Source organism: Neophocaena asiaeorientalis, unplaced genomic scaffold, assembly GCF_003031525.2.
Source record: "Neophocaena asiaeorientalis asiaeorientalis breed wild unplaced genomic scaffold, Neophocaena_asiaeorientalis_V1.1 scaffold437, whole genome shotgun sequence".
Classification (NCBI taxonomy): Eukaryota; Metazoa; Chordata; class Mammalia; order Artiodactyla; family Phocoenidae; genus Neophocaena; species Neophocaena asiaeorientalis.
Genome location: NW_020173375.1, coordinates 2,460,073 through 2,482,447, shown reverse-complemented (window position 1 = coordinate 2,482,447; position 22,375 = coordinate 2,460,073). Strand labels below are relative to the sequence as shown.

The following is a 22,375-nucleotide window of genomic DNA, read 5'->3' as shown; positions in this document are numbered from 1 at the left end:
TGGGGGTCTAGGCCTGACAGCCCTGTGGCCTAATGGGTTGGATCAAGATAGAGAACCTTGGGGCCCTTTGGAGTAGCCAAAGTGATCTGACCCTCACTTCCTCTTTGCTGAGTCCCAGGGTCCCCGGGAAGCATCTCTCTGGTGGTGGAGAAGGAAACGGGAAGCCCATATTCCCTTAAAGGAATCTGTCCTGCTGCTGGCAGGGTGCTTCTGCTCTCTTCTCAAGGACAGACTCCCTCCTGCCCTGTCCCCCCAGCATGGGTTCACCTACCTCCTTCACCACCTGGCTGTGACATCAGCTCTTCTCCAGGAGGCTTTCCTCTGCCCCTGGAGCCCCACATCTAAAGAATTCCACCCTCCCTGGCCAACTGCTCCCTCTGGATTGAGGGCTCCTCCAGGCCCCCTTCCACTTCTGATTCCCTGCACATCTGCCCTCACTCCTCAACAATAGCCTTCTTCTTTCCCAAGGTAAAGAAAGTGACTCTCTTATATCGAACTCAGGGCACGTAGGAAATGCTCCCCAAATAAGACAAGTGTATAAAAGGGAAAGGGCTCTGCTGGGCTAAAGCTTAGGAAACAGCTCCAAGGTTGTCCAGGTGGCCCGCTGGGAAGGCACCCTGGTAGCACTGCACCTTCAAGGTCCAGTGACGTCAAGTAGATGTCGGGGGTGGGTCTCAGCTAGAGGCCCCTCCCCTACCAAAGTCCCGAAGGGTTCCTGAGTCTGAAGGACCCTTCTCGGTGGGTGGGCTCCTCCAGCCCCGTTTGCAGGCTGGTGGGGAGGGGACAGACGGGGGGCAGACCTAGCCAGTTCCCAGAGAAACCGCCCCCCCACCTTCCCCACTCTCCCCTCTCCTAATGTCACTCTCAACCCCCTCAAAGTCATCGGGACAGTGAACCCACTGCCAGGGTATAGGATTTTTAAAAGAGAACTCCAGGAAGAGGAAAATGCCTGGCCCAAGTGGTTGAAGTGTGGAGGGCGGGCTTTCTGGCATTGGTAGGAAAGTAGGGGTACAAGCCAGACAAGGGGTCACCTGGCCCAGTGCCTGGCACCCAGTAGGGCCTCTGCTGAATGAATGAGTGATCCCCAGTAATCACCAGATGCCCTTCTTCTAAATGACTCTGGACTGTTCCCACTACCCTGGTGATTATCACTCTTTCTGGACTTCTGTGTCTCCCCCTAACTGTCCCCACTCCTCTGATCCCTTGTCTTCCCAGAAGCCAGTGTGATCTTTCAGACACAAAAATCTGATGCGTGTGTTTTCCCCGTGTTAAACCCAACTGTGGCTTTCATGACCTAAGGATAAAGTCCAGGGGCTGCCATGAGCTCAGGTTACCTCTCCAGACTCAGCCTCCCCCTTGCCAACTGACCCCTGCCCAGCCCACGAACAACTGTCTGCCTGAGCCCGTGGCACTCACACTACAGAGCAGCGGTTCCCAAACTGGAGCTGCATCAGAACCTCCTGGAGGGCTTGCAAACACTCAGATTTCTGGGCCTCACCCCAGAGTTTCTGGTTCAGTAGGTTTGGAGTGGGGTCTCAGATTCTGAGTTTCTACAACTTCCCAGGTGATGCTGCTTCTGCTGTCGGTCTGGAGACCACAGTTTGAGAATCTCTGGCGTAGGTCACAGAAAACCCCTGGGTTTGCTTTATGCTACCCCACTACCCAACCACACTGATCTTGGGCCAGGATTGCAGGATGCAGCCCTGAATTCCCTGCTGAGAGGCACTGATGCCCAGCCCAGCCTCCCTCCCTGAACCTGGCCTTGGCTGTGCTGTGCCCGGCAGTTCCCTAGGGACAGGTGCCATCAGGACCTAAGGGCCTGCCCCTCCGCCTTGGGACACTGCCCTTCTGTTTGTCGTGTCTCAGTCCTGACCAGTGATCTCCCCATTCCCCCAAGGCTAAGTGCCCCGACCCTGACCCCACGTCTTTAACAACTTCCATGCTGATTGATGCATGCTAGGCTCGCTGCTGCTGCTGCTGGAGCAGCTTAATAGCACGGGAAGTTACAGTCTCATCTGTGTCAAGGTGCCTGCAGCATGCATCAATTTCAGCAAGTGTCACCAAGAGTGATGCGAGTGTATGACACAGCTAAGTGTTCCCTCTGCGCAGGCCATTACAGCTGGAGGTGGGCCCATGGAGACAGGGACTGGAGACCAATTTGGCCTCGTGTGTGCAGGCTGACATAGACATGAGCGCCGCAGGTCACCTCCTGCTGTGGCCCCTTGAATGCTGTGTGTGCCTGGCAGTCTCTACTGCCAGGTTCCCTCTCCCTACGGGTTCCCCGGGCACTCCAGGCAAGTGCGGGTCCTGTTCTCTCTGATGCTTGGGGAACTTTTTTCCCTTGGCCTCATTCTCCCATTTCTGCCTCAACTTTTACCTGTCCTTCAACGTCTGTGCATGTGCCACCATCTCCAGGCAGCTTTCCCAGCTCTCCTTTACTTTCCCCTTCCTCCAAAGACCTCTGGCACAGGGCATCTCTGCCTCTGGTGTAGAGCTTTCCTCGGTAAGCAGCCCACTCTGACCTACGCTGCTCATCTCAGCTCCTTGGGGTTGGAGGTTGCTGTCCATACTTTTGCGTCCTCCGCCAAATTTAAAACTGTAGTGATTGAGATTTTCTTTGATTACTCGAGTCCTGTGTATACAATGAAAAACACTGGGAAATTATGGAAAAGCACAAAATCATCACCATTGCTACCACTCTCAGTTTTTATTTTACTGCTTATGGTTTATATATATATATATATATGTTTGCATATATATGTATATGCTTGTGTGTGTATGTATAACGATGTTCATTCCCTATAGTTTAAAATGACTTAAAAATATTTTTCCATGACATAATTTTAATGACTGTGTAGTATCACACTATACAGATGTCCCATAATTTATTTAGTGAATACCCTATTATTTGAATTTTAAGTTCTTTTCTTTTTCCTTCCTTCCTTTCTTCTGCATTATAAGTAACAGTAGAGTAAGCATCCGTTAACATAAATCTTTTTCCACATCTCCTTGCTTTTTCTTCAGAAGTAGAATTGTTGGATCAAAACTCTGGACATTTTGAAGGTCTTAATGGAGAAAAGTTTTAAGAATCCACACTTTGTAGGAGAGTGCCAGTCACCTCTTACCCTGTAATGTTAAGATCTTGTCATTATTGTTGTCGTTATTATTTTTTTAATCGCAGCTTTTATCTTTGGGTCTTATCACAGCAGGCCTTCAGTGAACTTAGAGTTCAACCAGCCGCAGAATGCATGTGCCTACGTGTAAGGCCGGTGCTCAGTACCAGGGAGAGGACAATACAAAGATGGCGACACCTAGCATCAGCCTTCAGAGAACTTTCAATCTAGTGCAGTAGTTGGAGTGCTGGCTGGCTGGCTGGCTGGGTGCCTGGGAACTACTTCTGTGCTAGTGGTTTTCTTAACACATTGCCCTGACTATAAGGGGAAATGGGGGTTTCACCAGATCCTGGGTCCCACTGGGATGGCCTGGGGTTGTTCAGGGAGACCCATTTCTGGGAAACGCAAAGACTGTTTATAAGCATAGACAAGGAACCCCGGCACACATCCTTCCCCGGAGTTTCACACCTGGAGTTCCAGAGTCAAGAACCCCTGGGGTCAGCCCCCATAATGTGAAGATGAGGGAGGCATTGAGCTGCAGGTGTGACTCTAAATACTGTACGGGGCTCAATGAGAGGCCACAAGACCTGTGAGTAGAGCCGTGCAGAGCTGTGCGCATGCTCTGCTGGAAGCTCTTGTCCCCATCCCCTGCCCCACCAGCCACGCCCATCCCAGGGATCTCAGCATCTGCCCAGAGCGGCTGGCTCTTTGCTTGTCTTCCAGAGCAGCAGCAGAGCCTGGAGACCAAGGGGAGCTTGAGAGGCCGTGAGCTCAGGGCTGTTTACCTCTTTCTTCCCCACCAGGAACACGAGCCTTGCCCCTCTCACTGTTACCTCTCGAGGCAGGCACACCGCCCGAGCCAGCTGCTAGGCTGCACCTGCCTTGAGAAAAAGGCACCCGGTTCTTAAGCAGGAAATGAATATTCATTGGCATGAACCTTTGCAAACTCATTTGGGGGAAAAAAATTAGATCAGGAGCAGTAATCAGATTATTAAAAAGAAAAAGCAAGGACAGAAGACAGCGGTGGAGGGAAGCCATCACATTTAAAATGCAAGGAGAGACTTCCTTCCTGCAGAGAAGCTGTGACCCACCCCTGGACCATGCACTGGGAATAGTTAAGCTCTCCCACATTCCTACTGCATAAAAATGTTGTTTTGCGAGGCTTCTGTGGAGGGGGCAGGGGCAGAGGCAGTGTGCACCCTCCACGTACAAAAATTATAAAATAATGTTATGAGGTTTTCATTTTATCTTCCTTGGATATCAGGAAAAATTGTGAGAGCTAAAGAGGCTCTGGCGAGTGCTGAGTGACAGGTTAAAGGGCTCCAATAAAGATTAGATGGTCCACTATCTCCTCAGGAAATTGCATAAAAGTGGTTATTCCCTCTTGCTTCTATTAATTTCCTCTTCCTGGCTGCTTGGAAATGCTTCATAACCTGACGTTGCAGATGGGGACGAGAGGTGCTTTCCATTATCTCAATCACTGCACTGTTTATGAGACACTTAATCTGTTTCTTTATAAAGTAATAGTACTGTAGGTGATGGATTTAGTGTCACTGGAAGGCTGTGTGCAGAGATGGCAGGGGACGGGGTTCTCAAGAGCACCGTAAACACTAGGTAATTTGTTACATCTCGAGACTCTGAGAAGTTGGGTGGGCGTTTCAAGGTGATCTTCTGGATATCAGCTGGAGGTCACGCATACCAGTCCCTTCTTGCTTGAAGGGGGAGGGAAGTGCTGCATGTTTTGCTTGGGGAATGGAAAATGCACACATGCTTAGGGACCTCACGTCTTATCTCTTCCTCTCTGCCAAAGTCAGAGGCGGGGAAAGAAGTGTGTATATGGGGTGCCACCTAAAAGCTGCACCTATCACCTTGTCTGAACTGTGATCCCCTACAATGGAGGGAAGTCAACCCCCTTTTCTTAAGGAAACGAAGCCATCCGGGCTGCGCTGGTGTCAGAAATGTACAGCCCTCCAACTCACAGGTGTTCCATGGACAAAGGTCTTGTGGGAATACACAGTGACTCTTCCTTTCCCACCCACCTCCTGGAACAGGGATGAAAACCTCCTGGCTGAGATGGAGCTGAGCACTGTCTGACCTAATTCCCCTTCCTACCTCTCTTGTTGTTCCACCTCTTTCTTTCTAGCTTTGTCTTTGCCTCTTTTGAATCTCACCTCGTAGTCCCCACAAGAAAATGCTTTTTCTGGTCCTCGTCTCATAGCGATGGATCCTCCAAGTCAGCCACTTCCTGCCTGACGGGTCCCCCACCCCAACCCTGTGCACACATAAGCATAACACAGAGGATGCTGTGTGGGAATCAGCCAGCGTTCCATCGTCTGCCTCCTTCCTCACCCCCCAAGGAAGGCGGGCACTTCCCAGGGTCAGTCCCCCACCCTCTGTGCTCTGCTCTTTTCCTCTAGCAAGGTGCCAAGCTCACCTAGATCTTCTGTAAAATTTAGTTGAATGAGAGGTTCATGACTGTAGTGACAATGCTGACCATAATTTTAAATCAAGAGAAAGGCAACCCCTGAGTTTTGAAATGATACTAAAGCAAGTAGCTGTGCTATCTATCCACTTCGAAATTTCTTGACAGTGTGGATATGTGCTTGATTAGATGATCACAGTATTTAATTGTTATTTTTTGAGCCTGCAGGCAGATGTGAGGTCTGCAGGCTGCTGGGGTCCCCACCATTCTCCGCTGTGTTACTCCCAACCACTTTATATACTCAGGTGATTTCTCTGGGCTGAGGTGATTGCTTTTACCTCCCTTGGTCTAAATATTCTTTGTTACACTCTACCCAGCAGCTCCACGTATCACCTCTAATTAAAGCTGCTTTTCCTCAAGGAGCAGCACAATTTTCTTATTTATTTTTCTATGTAAATTTGTAGTAAATAACAATCTTATTCACTTCTATTTCTCATTAGTGGCGTCTGGTACAAGGTGAGTTAAAAAAGGTTTTGTGGACTAGCCTGGCATTTTAAGCATTATTTAAAGCATTAATTCTATGAGAAAATATAGTCCAGGTGTGCTTACAACTTACAGTCCACTTTGTCACTCTCTCACTTCGTCACAGCTTCCCCTTCCCCCTCCCCATATCCTCAAGTCCATTCTCTAGTCGGTCTGTGTCTTTATTCCCATCTTGCCCCTATGTTTTTCATGACCTTTTTTTTTTTCTTAAATTCCGTATATATGTGTGAGCATACGGTATTTGTTTTTCTCTTTCTGACTTACTTCACTCTGTATGACAGACTCTGGGTACATCCACCTCACTACAAATAACTCAATTTCGTTTCCTTTTATGGCTGAGTAATATTCCATTGTATATATGTGACACAAAGCGAGAGAGTGGCATGGACATATATACACTACCAAACGTAGGGTAGATAGCTAGTGGGAAGCAGCTGCATAGCACAGGGAGGTCAGCTCGGTGCTTTGTGACCACCTAGAGGGGTGGGATAGGGAGGGTGGGAGGGAGGGAGACGCAAGAGGGAGGAGATATGGGAACATATGTATGTGTATAACTGATTCAGTTTGTTGTAAAGCAGAAACTAACACACCATTGTAAAGCAATTATACTCCAATAAAGATGTTAAAAAAAAAAGTTATAGGCCAAATGTTCAATAAATGAACCTAGGCATACTGTTTCTTTATAAATTAGGGAATGCCTACACATAGATTTTAATAAAATATTAACTTATGAAATGTGAATATTAATGAGTTTCATCCATTTTGTAATTATCGATCAAATATATTTTACAGATATAATGATCCTCCCATTATACAAAACAGAAATAATCTGTGCAGAAACACATTCTTCCATTTGGTTCCAGGATTTATTTGCCGACTTTGGGACTCTAAGTTTATATTCTAACCCTCAATTCTAAAAGTTTGTGCAAAGAAAACTTGTTTTTCAAAAGGGACTGGGTAAATGGAGGTAAAGAGGAATGAGCACTATTTAACACTCACCGCGCATTAGGTAAATTTTCATATTTGAGTTTAATAAATTCTAATGACCTGTGGGAGTTGCTGTGAGAAGTGTTAAATTTCATTTTTATGGATACTTTATACAGATGAGGGAGTGAGGATTACATAGCTTGCCAGTGATCACCCAGCTAGGATCCAGCAGAGCCAGGAATTGGACCCGGGACTGTTGGATCACTACCTGGTGCTCACTGCCCTGGGGAAGATGGAGTCATACCCCCTCCCAGGGCCTTTCACCCTAACCCTTCTCTGAGCTTCTCTCTCTTAAAGCTCAGCTTGGTCTCCCTCTCCATTTCCTCCCTCTGTGGCTGTCACAGTCTAGAGACACCCAGTTCTGCCTTCCTTCCTCAGAAATCTCAGAGGAAGACACTTTCTAAATCCCTCTGCTACTTGTGGACATCAGGATGGTTGTTTATGCTGTTAACTTATTAAATGTAAAGCAAGGAGGCTTTTAAATGCTGGAAAGAAAGTGAAAACACCTTGTGTCTCTTGGATTGATACATTAAGAAAATTACATGCGGCAGGGCTCCAGTGAATGCATGAGTCTCCGCATTCCTCTCCCCCACTTTCCAGAGAAAGAGCTTCCACTGGGTTTGCGCAGCACAGGCCTGGGATTTCTCTGTGTTGTCCAGCTCCAGAACTGAATGGGGTGCAGAAACGCTGGGAGATTTACAATTGAAAGGGCCAAGTGCTTCTCATGGGTGGTAAGGAAGAGATGTGGAAAGAAGAAAGGGAGAGAGGAGGAAAGAAATAGGGGGAGAGACTTTACTGAGTGGGCTTGGAAAGATAGATCAGCAAGCCAAATTCTAGGATACTAGGTGTACGATTCAGAGTTTTCCTTTTGGTGTTTTATTTGTTAAGCCTTTTGTAGAGATTGATTTTCTTTTTCTTTCTACTAAGAAGTTTATTTGAATGTACTGAGATGGGTAGCAAGTGGCTCATTTTTACATGGGTTACAACAGAAATCCTTAAGAACCTTATTGTAGCGCCTAGACAACATTTACCCCGGTACGTTCCATGGAACTTGAATTCCAGGAGATGCTCTACAGTATAGGGCTTCTTGGTGAGAAAACACAGCATTCTGTATCCCATTTGGGGAAATTCTGAAAAATTCTGTAATAAAAGATGAGATGAACTTTTTAAACCCACAGGTTCAAAATATCTGACCACAGACCCCTTTTGTAAGTAACAGGTGTTAACAATCCTAAGGACATGGACTCCGTTGAACACTCTTGGGTTATGCCATTCCAGGACATTCCATTTCAGAAATTCCCTCTCATTCAAGATGAGCTTCTGCCCCGGGGCACTTCCAGAGTGACTGAAACCCTATACCTCACGTCAAGTGAGCAAAGGAGTGAGAAAACTTACCCAGCATAGGAAACGGTTCTTCTTTCTTGTCTTGGTAGAAAAGCTGTGGATATTATTCACATAGTTTATATGTATATCATCGCTATTACTTCTCCCACTGTGTGATTCTGGGCAACTCTTTTAACCTTTCAGTGTCCCAATTTCCTTAGTAACAAAATGGAGCTAATAATAGCTACCCCATAGAGGAATGCATGTAAAGCACTTAACAAGAATGTTAACAGATGGTGACTACTGCTCCTGTTAAAGAATACTCTGCACTTTCCAGGAGGGAACAGTATATTTGGGAAGATGAGCTTTGTATAAGTAGAAACCTTTATAATGGTACGTCTACTATGGCAACGATCACATTGTATTGCAACTGTATGACCTCATTGGATCAAGCACTCCTTGAGGGCAGGCTCTGTTCTCAAAATTCCCTGGATCAGGTTCTCAGCAGGGTCACAGTAAACGTCTGTTGAATGAATTAGTGAAGTATGTAAGAAAGCCAAATGAGTTGACCATGAAATTAGTTTTACCTGGTCTCAAAGGAGGATAAGCCAGAGCAGGTTTCTTGGGGACCAGAAGAGTCAGGAGCTGAGATAGTGAGGAAGGGCCTCAGGGAAGCAGGGCAGGCAGGGGCAATTTTCTGTGGAATCAGCAAGGCAGAGACCAGATGTCTGGAGTCAAAGGTCTCTGTAGATGAGGCATGGTAAAAGCTTGAGGGGTGGCCTAGAGCCAGACATTTTGGGACATGGCTCTTCACAGGCTGACCCATGGAGCAAGGAGAATAAGTGCCTCATATCTGAGAAAAGCTCCAGTGGGCATTGGGCTATACCAGGTGTTCCCAATCTTCCCCACTGACATGTAGATGACAGATGACACCAAGTGCATGACACATTCCCTGGTGCACTGCCTACAAAGGCATCCTGCTTTGCGCCAGCCCCACAAAGCATTTCAAAATGCAATTAAGGGAGAATGATGTTGTTAAGCCAGTAGCCTTGAAATCACTTTAATTTCTTCTTAAAGAATCACTCATGAATTTCAGCCCTTTACCACCATTCATAATACGTGTTAACACAGCTCACAGTTTCCCTCATGTGTGTTGCAGCATGGGATTTAAGAACCATGGGTCCAGTTCATTGTCAACCAGGACCACTTTCCATCCGAGGCCCAGGTGAAATTTCTTCACTGAGTGAATCAGGGTAAGACCATGACTGTTAACAGGTGGAAGAGGGAGGGAATAACCCTCCCGTTTATAGAGCACTTATGCCTCAGACACTGCGCTACACATTAATTCATTTTCTCAACTAAATCTCTTGATGCACCTGAAAGGGAAGAATCATTATTCATATTGTTCAAGTGAGAGAAGCCATTGGTACCAGGAAGGTATATTTCACTAAGGATGTTTGAAGACTTGGAAGTGTTAAGTAGGGGTTGCCTCAATCCGAAATGCTGACTTTGTGCAAGGGGGTATCTCAATGTCCTTTTTAAGGTGACAGAATGTTTCATTTCCCAGTTCCAGGGAAGGGCCTCTGACTGCCACTCTTCCATTAATTCTAAGATGGTCTCTTTGTGTTACAGCCTGCCCTGCCGGGATGTTCAAGGCCAACCAGGAAGCTGAGGGCTGCTCCCACTGTCCCTCCAATAGCAGATCCCCTTCAGAGGCATCTCCCATCTGCACCTGCCGGACTGGCTATTACCGGGCAGATTTTGACCCCCCAGAAGTGGCATGCACTAGTAAGTATCTACCAGGGGCTCTGGGGTGGGGAGTTTGGTTGTCTGATAGTGCAAGTGGTGGGCCTAGGGCAAGGAAGGCTTAAGACAGCATCCTCCAATTGCATAGTACAAAGCGGAGACGTTGGCTGTGGTGCTGAAACGGACAGCTCCTCGCTGGGCAAGCAGTGCCCTTCTTTCAGTAGTACCAGGTCAAGACTTTTTTCTTGGCCCCCTCCTCTCAGATGGGAGGGCCTTCCTCCCACCCAAAGAAGACAACTTATGCCCACCAGATGGTTAAAAAATGTCAACTGGAGAGTTCTTTGAGTGCAAAATCAAGATGTACCAGGATGTTGCAACAATTCCTAGTAACTCTTCCAGTCACCTCCTCCAAGAAGCCCCCTGGGTCTTGACAGATGAGACTATCCTCTCTTTTCACTGGCCTTCCTGTATCTCTGTGACCAGCCTCCCTCAAAACTCTCCTGATTTCATTAATTGTCCAATTAGTCTGCACTTGCCTTCTTGGTCACCCAATGAAAGTCCTTGTGTGCCAGCTCCATGTATTCATCTCCCTGTGTCCCTTCCAGTGCCTAGTGTGGTGCATCCATGCCTCTGCCAAATGGCAAGACCAGAGTCCTGGCCTGTGTGCACTGAGGCAGAACTTCTAGGGGCTGGGTCCAGAGCGTGAGCTCCACCACTCTCCCACTCTCTGCTGTAGAGGGAAGGGCAGTCATCCTGCCCAAAGTGGAGGCAGCAACTCCACTCCCTGGGGAGGGATGGATGAGGGGAGAATTTCCTCACAATCTTCTCCCCTATGATCCACAATCGTGGGGAGTCAGGAAGCACTACTCTCCCTGCACAATACTTTCAAGAACTTGTTCCTCCTCTCCTAAGTGTAGCAGCCCTGAAATGGGATGCTTTTTCTTCTCAGTATTCCTGTTGCGTTCAGAAGTCAGTGCTCCAGGTTAACCTCTAATTATGCTAGAACTTTCTTCTGGGTTGGATGCTGTTGCCTGGATCCCTCTGAGCAAGGACCTTCCCTTCACCTCCTCTGACCAAACTCCTTCCGCCCACCCCCAGCATAGAAAGGCACAGACAGAGCATTTCATGCCTATTTGCAGTTTGATGAACAGAAAAGATATGACTGAGCTCCAAGTAGAATAATTTCTTAATTCTGGCCTTGCAGTTTACATAATCTTGGCTGGATAAAAAAGAAGAATAAAAGTGTCTTCTAGATCAAGGTCCTAAGGTCAATCAATGCTTATAGATTTGAAATGAGGAAAAGCGCATCCTCTTATAAACTGATTTTCCCCCAGACCTCCCTGGGTTAGTATGAACAAAAATGATTCCATTTCTGCTGACTGGAGTCCCTGTCTTTCTGTTGTGTTATCCCATCTACTGATTTCTGAGGTTCCCCTGTGTGTCTCTGTAGGTTTGAGAAGCATTGTTTAATGTACTTCTTTAGAAGCCACTTAAGGATGCTGAATCTCTGCTGCCTGGATGTCCAGACCGAGGACCAGTCCCCATGATTGCCAAAGCCCAGGTCTCACAGCTTCCCTTCTGGAAACATTCCCCTCCACTCTGCTCATGGATCCTCTCTAATTGGCCAGGCTCCTTCTGCAGATAAATTCATGCAAATAAAATTCTAGGTCCCCAGCTTCCCACCAGGGAAGTTCAGCAGACACACCCTGTAAACGCATCCAGCCCCTGGACAAGGTCACCTACAGAGAAGGTAGACCAATAAACAGAGGCAGAATACTGACGTGGAGGTCCTTGCTATACAACGCCTCTCCCATCTACCTCTCACCTGACATCTCCCATCTACCTTCTATCACCTGACTTGATGTGCTTGAACCAACAGGACTGATTCCTGGTATAAACAGGAACATCCCAGAGCCTTCACTCTGCACATTGCAGACCCTTACTCTGTGCTGCTTACCCATATTCTGAGTCCAGCTAGTTAAAATCAGACCTCCCAGGCTTTTCTCTCCTGTCCTGGTCCAGCCAACTCTGAGTTAGGGACACCTTCCCACCCACTATGTCCCACCAAAATCTCCACATCTTTCCCAGAGTGGGGGTGAATGCTGGACATGCCTGGGGGTGTCACCACATGCTGTACACAACCCTGTGCTCTTTTCCCCCCGAAGGAGAGCTCTAGGGTCAGACCAGAAATCACCAAATCAGAGCCACACTTGCCTGTGAAGGTCAGTCCAAGAGCTGCTCAGGGACACATTGTCTGGCTCCCTGTCCTGGCCTGCAGGGGCCAGTACTGGGTGAGAGGACACAGAGGTCAGGCTGGGCAGCAGCACAATGCTAGGCAAGACAAGTGTAAATAAACCTATTACTTTATTGAGCCTCATTATATATTTGATTTATTGTGTGCCAGGGAAGTGCTGTATGAAAAAGTCAATTTGTTGGCTTTTATAATCTCATTAGGCTTTCCTCTTAAAGCATTCTATTTGGAGGTGCCATCTGTTCTCTTAAAAACGCATCACACATCACCACAGTAAATAATTTTTCAGATACAAGGAGCATATCTGGAGCTGTGGAGGTCAGGCACAGCCCTGCACCATGGCCTGGGGCCCATTTGGTTCTGCAGGTGGAGCAAGGTGGCCAGCATGGGCCCAGCCATCTGACAGAGGGTGGGAGGGGGGGCAGAAAGGGCCCAGGTGCTTGCTCACTTTGCAAGTGCATCCATCTGTCCATCCAAGCAGGAGACGGTGATGGCCCGGTCGGGCGCTGGGAGGACCCAGGCAAAGGGGAGGTCTGTTCTAAAATGTACAGGACAGCGGGCATCTACAGTGTTCAGGTCCCATGGGTGTCAGGGAAAGGGGACACAGTGTCAGAAGCTTCCAAGATCCTAGGCCTCAGGTGTCACCTGTTGCCACCATCTTTAAATGAGGTTGTATCAAGAGTCGTTCACTGACAATATTGAAAAGGTTACAGAGAATCTTACGATTTAAAATGTACTCTTTTACAAGGCTAAAAATATCTATAGTGTGCTAAAAATGAATGTTTTTAATGAATCATGTTAATCTCATGAAATGAGCACACATATATTGTATTTTTTTATTGTGTTCAAAGTGTTAATTTATTCTAAATTAATCTAAACATTTAGAACACATGATAACTTTGGAGCCCAGTGTGGACATTTCTTCATTTTCTTTTTAATCTCCTGGGAGAGCCTGTCATCTCTTTGACCTCTGAGAGGCTCTGGCAACCCTGTGTGTCCAGCCTTGTCCTTGACAACGCTCATAGATTCGGCAGGGATTTGAGCACACACCAAGCTAAGGCGTCAAAAGGGCTGGTGTGGGCTTCAAGTGAAGTGAGATGAGGGGCCTTAGGCAACTCGGAGAATGAGTCTGTGATGATGTATTTCTGCTGGTCTTGGACACCCAGCTCCCTTCTTCTTCCTTCCTCATCCTCCTTGCACCTCTGCCAGGCCTGGCATTCTGGATCTGTTGCATCAGTATCTGGCCGACTGCCTCCTGGTACAGCCATGGCCCCATGTGCTCATGTTCAGGAGGAGGCCTTGTCCCTGACAGGCTCTGGAGGGAGGGAAGGGAGTACCGGGAGGCTGATGTCAGGGTCTAGGGTGCACGCTGCATCATGTCAGGGCTTCCCTCAGAGACAGAGGGACAACCTGAGCCATGGATGGGATGAGGTGGGAGCTTGGGGGATGGCTAGAGGCAGGTCACAGGTGACCTCACCCCTCCCCACTAGCAAAACCCTCTGAAAGAAGCCAGGCTACACAGAGTGGACAGTGGGGACCAGCTTTAATGAGGAGTTACCAAAGGGCCACTTACAGCAGGGGGCAGGGGGAGACGTCAAGGGGAAGGTGCAGCCCCACCCTCCAGAGGGGTTGCAGTGGTTGTAGGCTGGGGAGCTGAGACCCTGAAGGTTTTCTGAGCTTCAGCTGAGGAAGTTGCAGCTTTCCTCCTCCTGCTGTCTCCCTGGGTCACTGTGCAAGAGGCCCTGAGGCCCCCTGGGGAGTCCTGGCACCCCAAACAGCCCCAACTTTGAGTGGGTCCTAGGAAAGCGTATTGAATCATCGATTTGCACGTAGCACTGGGAAGGTAGGCTTGGCACTTCACAGACAGAAGTTTGAATCCTGACTCTGTCTCTTACCATCTCTGTGACCTTGAGCTAATGTCTTAACTTTTTCACATTCTGTCGTTTTCTTCTCATGACCTCATAATAACGTATGCCTTTCTGGTTGTTATGAGGATTAAGCAAAATCGTATTATGGAGTCTTTGGCGCAGTGCCTGGTGCATAGTAAACTCTCAGTCAGTGGTAGAACTTGCTTTGGTTATATCCCTGGAAAGTGTGAAGATTGCAGTAGATATGGAAGCTTCCAGCATGATAGGAGATCTAAAAATAAAAGTGACGTCCTTTGGGAGAGTACAGGTTTGACGCCAGCCCCACGTGTCACAGCAGAATCCATCGTGTGGCTCAGATCACAGTCACTATTCACCTTAGCCTGGAGATCCCGATGAAAACCAGCCAGAAGGTGACAGCCACTGGGAGCTGACGGGCTGTAGGAGGGGGGGAGGCGCAGATAGAGCATCAGAGAACTGCAGACACTGCTGAGCCCTCTCCTCCACGACTGAGATGTGCTGAGAAGCTAGGCAGGAGTGGCCACTGAGGAGATGGGCTCTCAGTTCTCAGGGAGCAGGGGCTCAGTGACTCCTCAGGCTTTGACCCGCTTCTTTCACAGGAGGGTCTGATGGCCCTGGAAGCGTGACCGGCGGGACATCAGGAGAGAGGTGGCAGCCAGGAACATATGAGGAAGTGCATGACAATGTAAAACCAAGCACTGAAATGCATGTCTTCAGTTTTACGTAATTTCTATTTACGGGGGGAAGAAATGGAAAGGAGGAATTTATGAAGCAGGTGAAAATAGATAATTATGCCTTATAAAATTGCTGTCTGTGAAAAACTATGCAAAAGGACTGGTGTAAAAATAATTACCTTGTTATGTTTCCGACCACAGAAACCCTTTTTTCTGCATCCACATGGGAGAAACTTTGACAGATCACAGAGACAAGCTAGTGCTGTCTTGTTTCTTTATTTCTTCTCCAAATACAGTGGGTTTCCCTCTGCAGTTTTGATTATAGAGGTGAAGTGAAAAGGGGCTCCAGAGATCATTGTCTTGTGCCCTGGCCCCGTCTGCCATCCCCTCCCATGGAGGGCACATTGGCGGCCAGCCCTCCAGGGTCCCCCAAAGACCACCCCTGACCTCCCTGCTGACTCAGAGAGGTGGCTGGGAAGCTAAGCAGCAAGGCAGGCACTTTGGGTGTGGATCCCGAAGGTGTGTGACCTGGGGCATGGGACGGCCTCTGTGAGCAGGGGCTTCTCATCGGCAGAATTGGGTATGATGGAACTCAAATTAGGAGGTCGTGGGAATTAAATGACAGGATGTCAGGCAAGCCCCAGGATGCAAACTCAGGTCTGTCTGCTTCCAATGCCACGACCTCATACACAGAGCTACAGTTTGGTAGCTCTTAGGAGCATGTTGTAGATGGTCATGGCAGGGATAGGGATTTGCTGTTACTCTCACTCTTGAATCTGTACCTCCCACAGAGAAGGATAAGAATCCAAGCTTCCCTTCCCCATCTCTGCCTACTCCCGTTTCTCTCTTTTAAGCTCATGTTTCATCCTTTATGGGGCTGGCAGCTGTTTCCCTCTTTCATCCCAACTGCCCCAGGGCAGCAGGGTGGTCCCTATGATGCAGGGAACATACTCCTTGGATGGACTGCCCAGGAGTGTGGCACTGCCCAGACCCTGGTCTTTGCAGGCAGGGTGGGTGGGATGGAGAAGAGGGTACCAGGGCCCAGAAGATGGAAATAAACTTGGGATGACAGAGAAAGAAGGAAGTCCTCTGCAGCCAGGTCTCATGGCCTTTGTGGTGTTGTGAAAAGTCTGTAAGGACATCAGATCATAACCTCCTCCTGCCAGTCCTGGGTCCTGATGGCTTATGCTTGACAAGTTGGCCAGTGATGGTTTCCTTTGCAGCAGTGGTTTTTAGATGCAGTGCTTGGACGAACAGCCTCAGTGTCACCAGGGAACTTGTTAGGAATACAAATTCTCAGCCCCTCCCTAGACCTCCTGGATGATGTACTCTGGGGATGGGGAGTGGGGAGGGGAGGGGGCAGAGATCTGAGTTTTAACAAGACTTCCAGATGATTCTGAAGCTCGTTAAAGTTTGAGAACGTTGCTTTAGAATTAGGTCATATTTCTCTGTCCTTTGCCTTATGACTCCTGGGGAGAAAGGCCATTGAGTGAATTCCTGCAGACTGGGACCACAGGCCGGCCCCTCCCCGTCAATGTCTTGTGTAGCAGGCTGGAGAGACAGAGAGAGAGAGACAGAGAGAGAGAGAGAGAGAGAGAGAGAGAGGCTACGAATACATGCCTGAGGACGAAGAGAAGAGGGGTATGTTGTGATGTGAGTGTGTGTCTGTGTTTGAGTGTTTCAGGGAGGCTCTCACTAGTTCTCAGAACCACCCATCTGCTCTGGCCCAGTTTCCATTTCATTCTCAGTCTTGGGTGGTGGGAGCAGTGGTGGGAAAGAGAGTGGAGACCATAGAGCACGACCTGGCTGGAGTGGGCTCAGGGAGAGCTGAGGGGGAAACTAAAGCAGAAGCAAAGTGACTGGTGGGGACTGTTCCCCTGAGCTCAGATGGAGGATTAGGTGGGCAGGGTGATGGGTGATGGGCCTCACCCCTCAGGTGACCTCTGGGGGCCACTGCTTCAGGGAGGGGCCCTTCAGTCCAGTAGGGCAGGAAGGTCCCCCAAGGCGACAAACACTCCACAGGACACAGGAATCCAGTGTTATAAATTGAGGACTGTTTGCTCGTTAGTCTACATGCCTTCACATTAGGGATGATTTTAAATACTTTTCAAAACCCAGCCTTTTCAAAAGCACTTACCTCCTCATCTAGGAGTTGCAACCTATTAAAAGAGGGCTGCTTTAGTCAAGGTTAGTTTCACCCATTCATTGCTGATCAGGGTTTTAGTAAAATATCAGCCATATGCCCCTTTCTATAGGCAAAGGTGCTGCTTGATTTTACCCTGGTTTGTGATCCACACTGCATATAACAATACATCATTTGTGTTTTTGAGGGGGAGGTAATCTGTGTGTTCCTTGAGATGAAATTCCAACAGGGGTCACAGATAAACAAGAGTCATAGGGTAAGCTGCTTCTCGGAGTGCCTGGATTTGGGTAGTGTATACATGTAGATGCAGAATTGAGGGAGTGTGACAGCAATCTGAAAGCTATTTATAACTGTCAGTGCTATTTCAAGAAGGGTCAGCATTACCTGTGTACATGGACTTTCACACTTCTATCATCTACAATTTCTTTTCACAGTTGTTGGACCCAAGTGGGTATAACTCTTAGGAGGCATCATATAGCTCTAAATTTTAAGCTAATAGCCGGGCACAGGCTCCGCTGTTTCTGCTTCAGCTTTTCCTCTTAAGAGCATTTCATCTCATGGGCATTTGGAGTCACAGATTATTAACACTCTGAGCAGCCTTCTAGGCCCTGCCACCCAAATTCCTCCCGAGTGCCAGCCTTGTCTCTCCAACAACCCTGAGAGGTAGTCATTCCATTTTTAGTTTTCTGAAAATTTGTGATGACGGACGGCTGATATATTTTGCAGGGCAACTCCACTCCACTGTTAGGCAGCCATCACCCATCACTGAAAGAGAGATTTTCTGGACCTTGGATCAGGCACTGCCTTCCTCCCAACCTCACCACTGGTCCACCACTGAGGACCAAAGTCCTGCAGGTGGAGCCAGTGGTTCCAGTGCTTACGAAGAATTTCCTTATCCTTCCTTAATCACCTACTGTAGGCAAAACATTGGTTAAGATATCTACTCCCCAACACGTATGATCTCCTGAACCCCAGTGTCCTGGCAGCCTTTTCTGAATCTCACATTTATCAATACAACTTTTAAAACATGGCAGCCAGATTGAAACATATGACCCTCGCTCCTGAAAATCCAGTGGAAACTTGGTGGATTTTCTCCTGTGACTGGGATACCGGTGATTGTTCACTTTGGTTGCAGCCTCTCGCATCGTGGGCTCTGACCATACTTTTTGACCACTGAACATTCAAAGTTTTTGTTTGTCCCTTTAGGAAATGCTGCCCATTTGGGTCTCCCCTTTTCTGCACTTACACATGTAACTTCAGACATTTTGCCTTGTGGATTTGGGCACCATGCTCTTTCAAGTGTAGACCATTTTGAAAACTGATTTCAATGGACAAGTATTAACATAATTGTTAGGAGTGTGTGCTCTGGTGTCTGGGTTCAAACACTGCTCTGACGTTTGCCAGCTGTGTGATGCGGGGCAAGTGACAGGGCTATGTGTCTCTACTTTCTCATTCAAAAAGTGGGTATAGTAATAGTGTCTGCCTCACTGTGTCGTCAAGGGTATAAATGGAGTAATGCTATTTAGAACAGTGTTTGGCATTGTTCAAACAGGAAGCATTCAATGAAAGTAAGATATTTTATTTTACTACTATTATTGGAGTTGCTTACCCTACTTTTGTGCTATTTTCAAAGCAGCTAAAATCCAAGCGCTGGAATTATCGTTTTGCTAACATTTCTTCCTTCAGTACGCAAGTATCTGTGTACTTTTTTCAGTTTCCATTCTTAAAACCTAGGTATACTCTTTATATTCTTTTTCTCTAAAGGCTCATACATTTTAAAAAGAAACAGTGTCATGTGGCCATATTTAGAGACCCATGCTGGTTTTTGTCATTGTTTCCTTGAGGCTCACCATGCACTGATTTAACTATAAAGTTTCAGAAGTAGGAGGGGATTGAGGTAAAGTTTATTTATTTAATCTACTTTCTTCTCTATTTTGAAAATCGGAACAAAACTGTCTACCCCATGGCTCTAGGACCCTCTGTTGTCCTGAATGTTCCTTGCTGGCCTTCAGGCAATGGCTCTGATGTCTAATTTGCAGGCTCTGATCCCAGGTGGGGCTGGTCTCGGAGGGATGCTGGAATTTGATGGCAGCTATAGCTCAAGGTCCTTAAATCTTCTCTGCTCCAATTCTCCTCCTCAAAGGAGGAGACAGTCGGAGGCAGGTGGCTGTACAACTCTGTGTTCTGCCAGCATCTTACCTCATCCCCAGGAAAGGAGATGCACACTCTGAATATTCTATTCAGATCTATTCAGGTGTAAGGCTTTCTCTGTCCTCTGAACTGGAAGCTGTCGACATGCTGATCTGATTTTTTATCCCCTCTGTGGCCTTACATGGTAGGTGCCCAACATAGCCAGGTGGTAAGAGCCCTGCTCTTGGGATCAGGTAGACCAGACTGGACTCTTGGCTCCTTTGCCATGGTTACTTAACCTCTCTGAACCTCTGTTCTTTTCCATAAAATGAGGATACTCTTTATTATTGTGCCAAGTTGTGATGATGTATATACCTAACTCAGTGTCAGACGTATGGTAAGGGCTCAAAAATTGTCTTTGTTTTGGTCGTTATGAATAAGGTTTGAGTCATATCTGAACTGCACGGTCCAAAATAAGAACAGAAAACAAAGTGTGGGGAAAATGGGCATTTTAGGGCAGTTGCTTCTGGAGAGTCATCCTAGGTTGGCGGGAATCTTACACCATCACCCCTATCTCCACCCCATCACGATGTGATCACAAATCTGTGTGTTACGTGTGCAGACCACCTTGGTCCCCAGCTCCTCATAGGTGGTCCCCAGCTGTGACTAAGGTCCTGGTTCCCCAAGTCCGCCTTCTTCCATCCATGTAACCCAGAATCAGATCCTGATCCAGTTCTGACACCAGAGGCCAAGCCCAAGTCCCACGGGGAGGGGGTCAGGTCTGGGACTCCCTCCTAGACCTCCAACCAGTTTCTTCTTTGCAATCACCTGTCAAAGTCACCACTGCCAATCAGTCCTAGAACCGATATGGACCCACTGCACCCCTCTGTTACTGATCATTGACCCTGTCCAGGGACTGAGTTCAGAACCTACCCTCAAACTACATTACACTGGGTGGAATCACTGGCTCCACCCCTGTTTTCATTCTCTGGACCTCCAGCTGCCATATTGGAAACGTGGCACTAGCCAACCCTTTCCCGGACCAGGACTGTGATCTTCTGTATGCCCCAGTTGGCTAAAACATGTGAATGCAGCAAGGCAGTTAGAGCCAGAGACCCACAGATGTCCCTGATGACTTCACTTGGGTGTGACAAAGACCAAGAGCCCCAGGTATCTTTGACTCTCATCAGAGATTTAGAAGGAAGCCACTTTCAACTTAGTCTAAGGGTAGATTCTGAACACCGTCCAAGAGAGTGAAGCCCCCTGAGTGATTAGTGATCTACTCCCAACTGGAAGTGTACGAAGAGGTACTGGTGATGCCTTCTGAATTGTGTGGGAGGCTGGGTGAAGTGGAAAGAAATGAGTCTCATAGTCAGTGTTGGGCATGTCCATGCTGTCTGAATTATGTGTGGCATCGGACCAGGACAATAGCATTTTATTTTATTTTATTTTATTTTATTTATTTATTTATTTTTCCGGTACGCGGGGCTCTCACTGCTGTGGCCTCTCCCGTTGCGGAGCACAGGCTCCAGACATGCAGGCTCAGTGGCCATGGCTCACGGGCCCAGCCGCTCCACGGCATGTGGGATCTTCCCAGACCGGGGCACGAACCCGTGTTCCCTGCATCGGCAGGTGGACTCTCAACCACTGCACCACCAGGGAAGCCCCAGGACAATAGCATTTTAGAGTAATTTATTTTGTAACTCTGTGTTGGTCTTCTGAGAAATTTTCCGCACAGTTGACTGTAAAGTGTCCAGTTGGAGCCAGACAACTGAGAACTGTTATGACAGGGGGTTGGCTGTGGGTTTAAAGTCTGGACTCCCCAATGGGTAAATGATCACGGATGACTTTGCAGAGAGAGAGCAGGCTGCAGTCTGAAGTCAACTGTGGAAGGACCAGGATTCCCTCCAGCTTGTGCCAGAGACCACCTCTGCCCCACTCAATCAAGGTGCTCTGACTCTGAAACCACATTAAGAAGGGGGGCTTGTCTCAGGGGTTGATGGGTAGAGGGCCAGAAGCCACTTGGACACAGAGGTGGCTCTGTCCTCCCTCCCCATTCTGTAGAGAGAAGGTTGGGGTAATGGTAGTCTTGGTGTGTGTCTTCCCACCCGCCTCTTGTGACTGTGGGCTTAGACTTGCCAAGAGATGCCCAAGGTGGCCTTTTGAGCAGCCCCTCTGGGGCTCATCTCACGAGCTCTGTTCATCTTGGAAATGGCAATAAAGGAAGCTCCACATTGCAGCGTGAAGTGAGGCCAGCATGACAGCTGTGCAGTGAGATGCGCCTTGGTGCAGGCTGTCTCTGTTGGTGGGTGATTGGGGGCCGGGGGGGCAGGTGGGCCATGGAAAGCCATGGTCACCACCAAGCCCTACTGGTGCTCAGTGAGCAGAGATGGAGAGCAACTCTGTTACTCCAGAGAGGGTGCTGTTTGCTGGCCAGCACAGGGGAACTTATGAGGTGAGAATTCACTCTCCCTGTGAACAAAGGGCAGGCTTTGTGCCAGTGCCTCCCAACTGTGGAAGGACAAGGGCTTCCTGGTCCTTCCAGGGCTGTAAGCAGCTCTGATGAGGTTAGCCATGCCCATACCTGTACCCCCTGCATGGGGAAGGCTGTGCACCACCACGGCCTAGGGCAGAGGCCTCTTCCGAGTGAACCCCAAGTGCTGTGTGCCTGGTGCTCCCCGACACAGGCCACAACCGACTGGAACAGGAACAGAAGCGCCTAACAGTAAGCCTAACATAATAGCTGATGCTGATTAAGCCCCTGACATGGAGTTTCTCAATTAACCTCACAGAATATAAGATAGCTACCTTTGTTATTCCTAATTTATAGATGAGAGAACTGAGGCCCGGCAGGGCTAGTACCCTAGCTCACACATTCGAGAGTGTCAGGGCCCGATTTCTGCCCAGAACTGACAGGTTCAGGGCTCCCTACCTGCAGTGCTGGACTGCATCCCTCAGGAAGGAATACGGTTGCCTCTGAGCTGGCCCGACAGCACAATAATGCTGATGTCTGCTTGAGACAGTGAAGGATTGCATTTCATTGGTCAAGATTCGTCATGTGGTCTCTGTGGAAGTGGTTGGGAAATGTGTCTTCAGTGAGACTGGGGAAGAGAGGAGAGTTGGTGTGGTGGTGGAGGGGAGATGGCTGAGGGGGGAG

At 48.2% G+C, this 22,375-nt stretch overlaps 1 protein-coding gene across 1 annotated transcript in view; it reads left to right on the top strand.

Moving 5' to 3' along the window:
- The window catches only part of EPHB1 (EPH receptor B1), a 425,377-nt gene that overhangs the window by 272,568 nt on the left and 130,434 nt on the right, over window positions 1-22,375 (top strand). Inside the window, exon 4 of the mRNA XM_024746227.1 lies at window positions 10,021-10,176. Within this exon, the coding sequence (XP_024601995.1) occupies window positions 10,021-10,176 (156 nt within the window). The remainder of the gene's footprint in view (window positions 1-10,020; window positions 10,177-22,375) is intronic.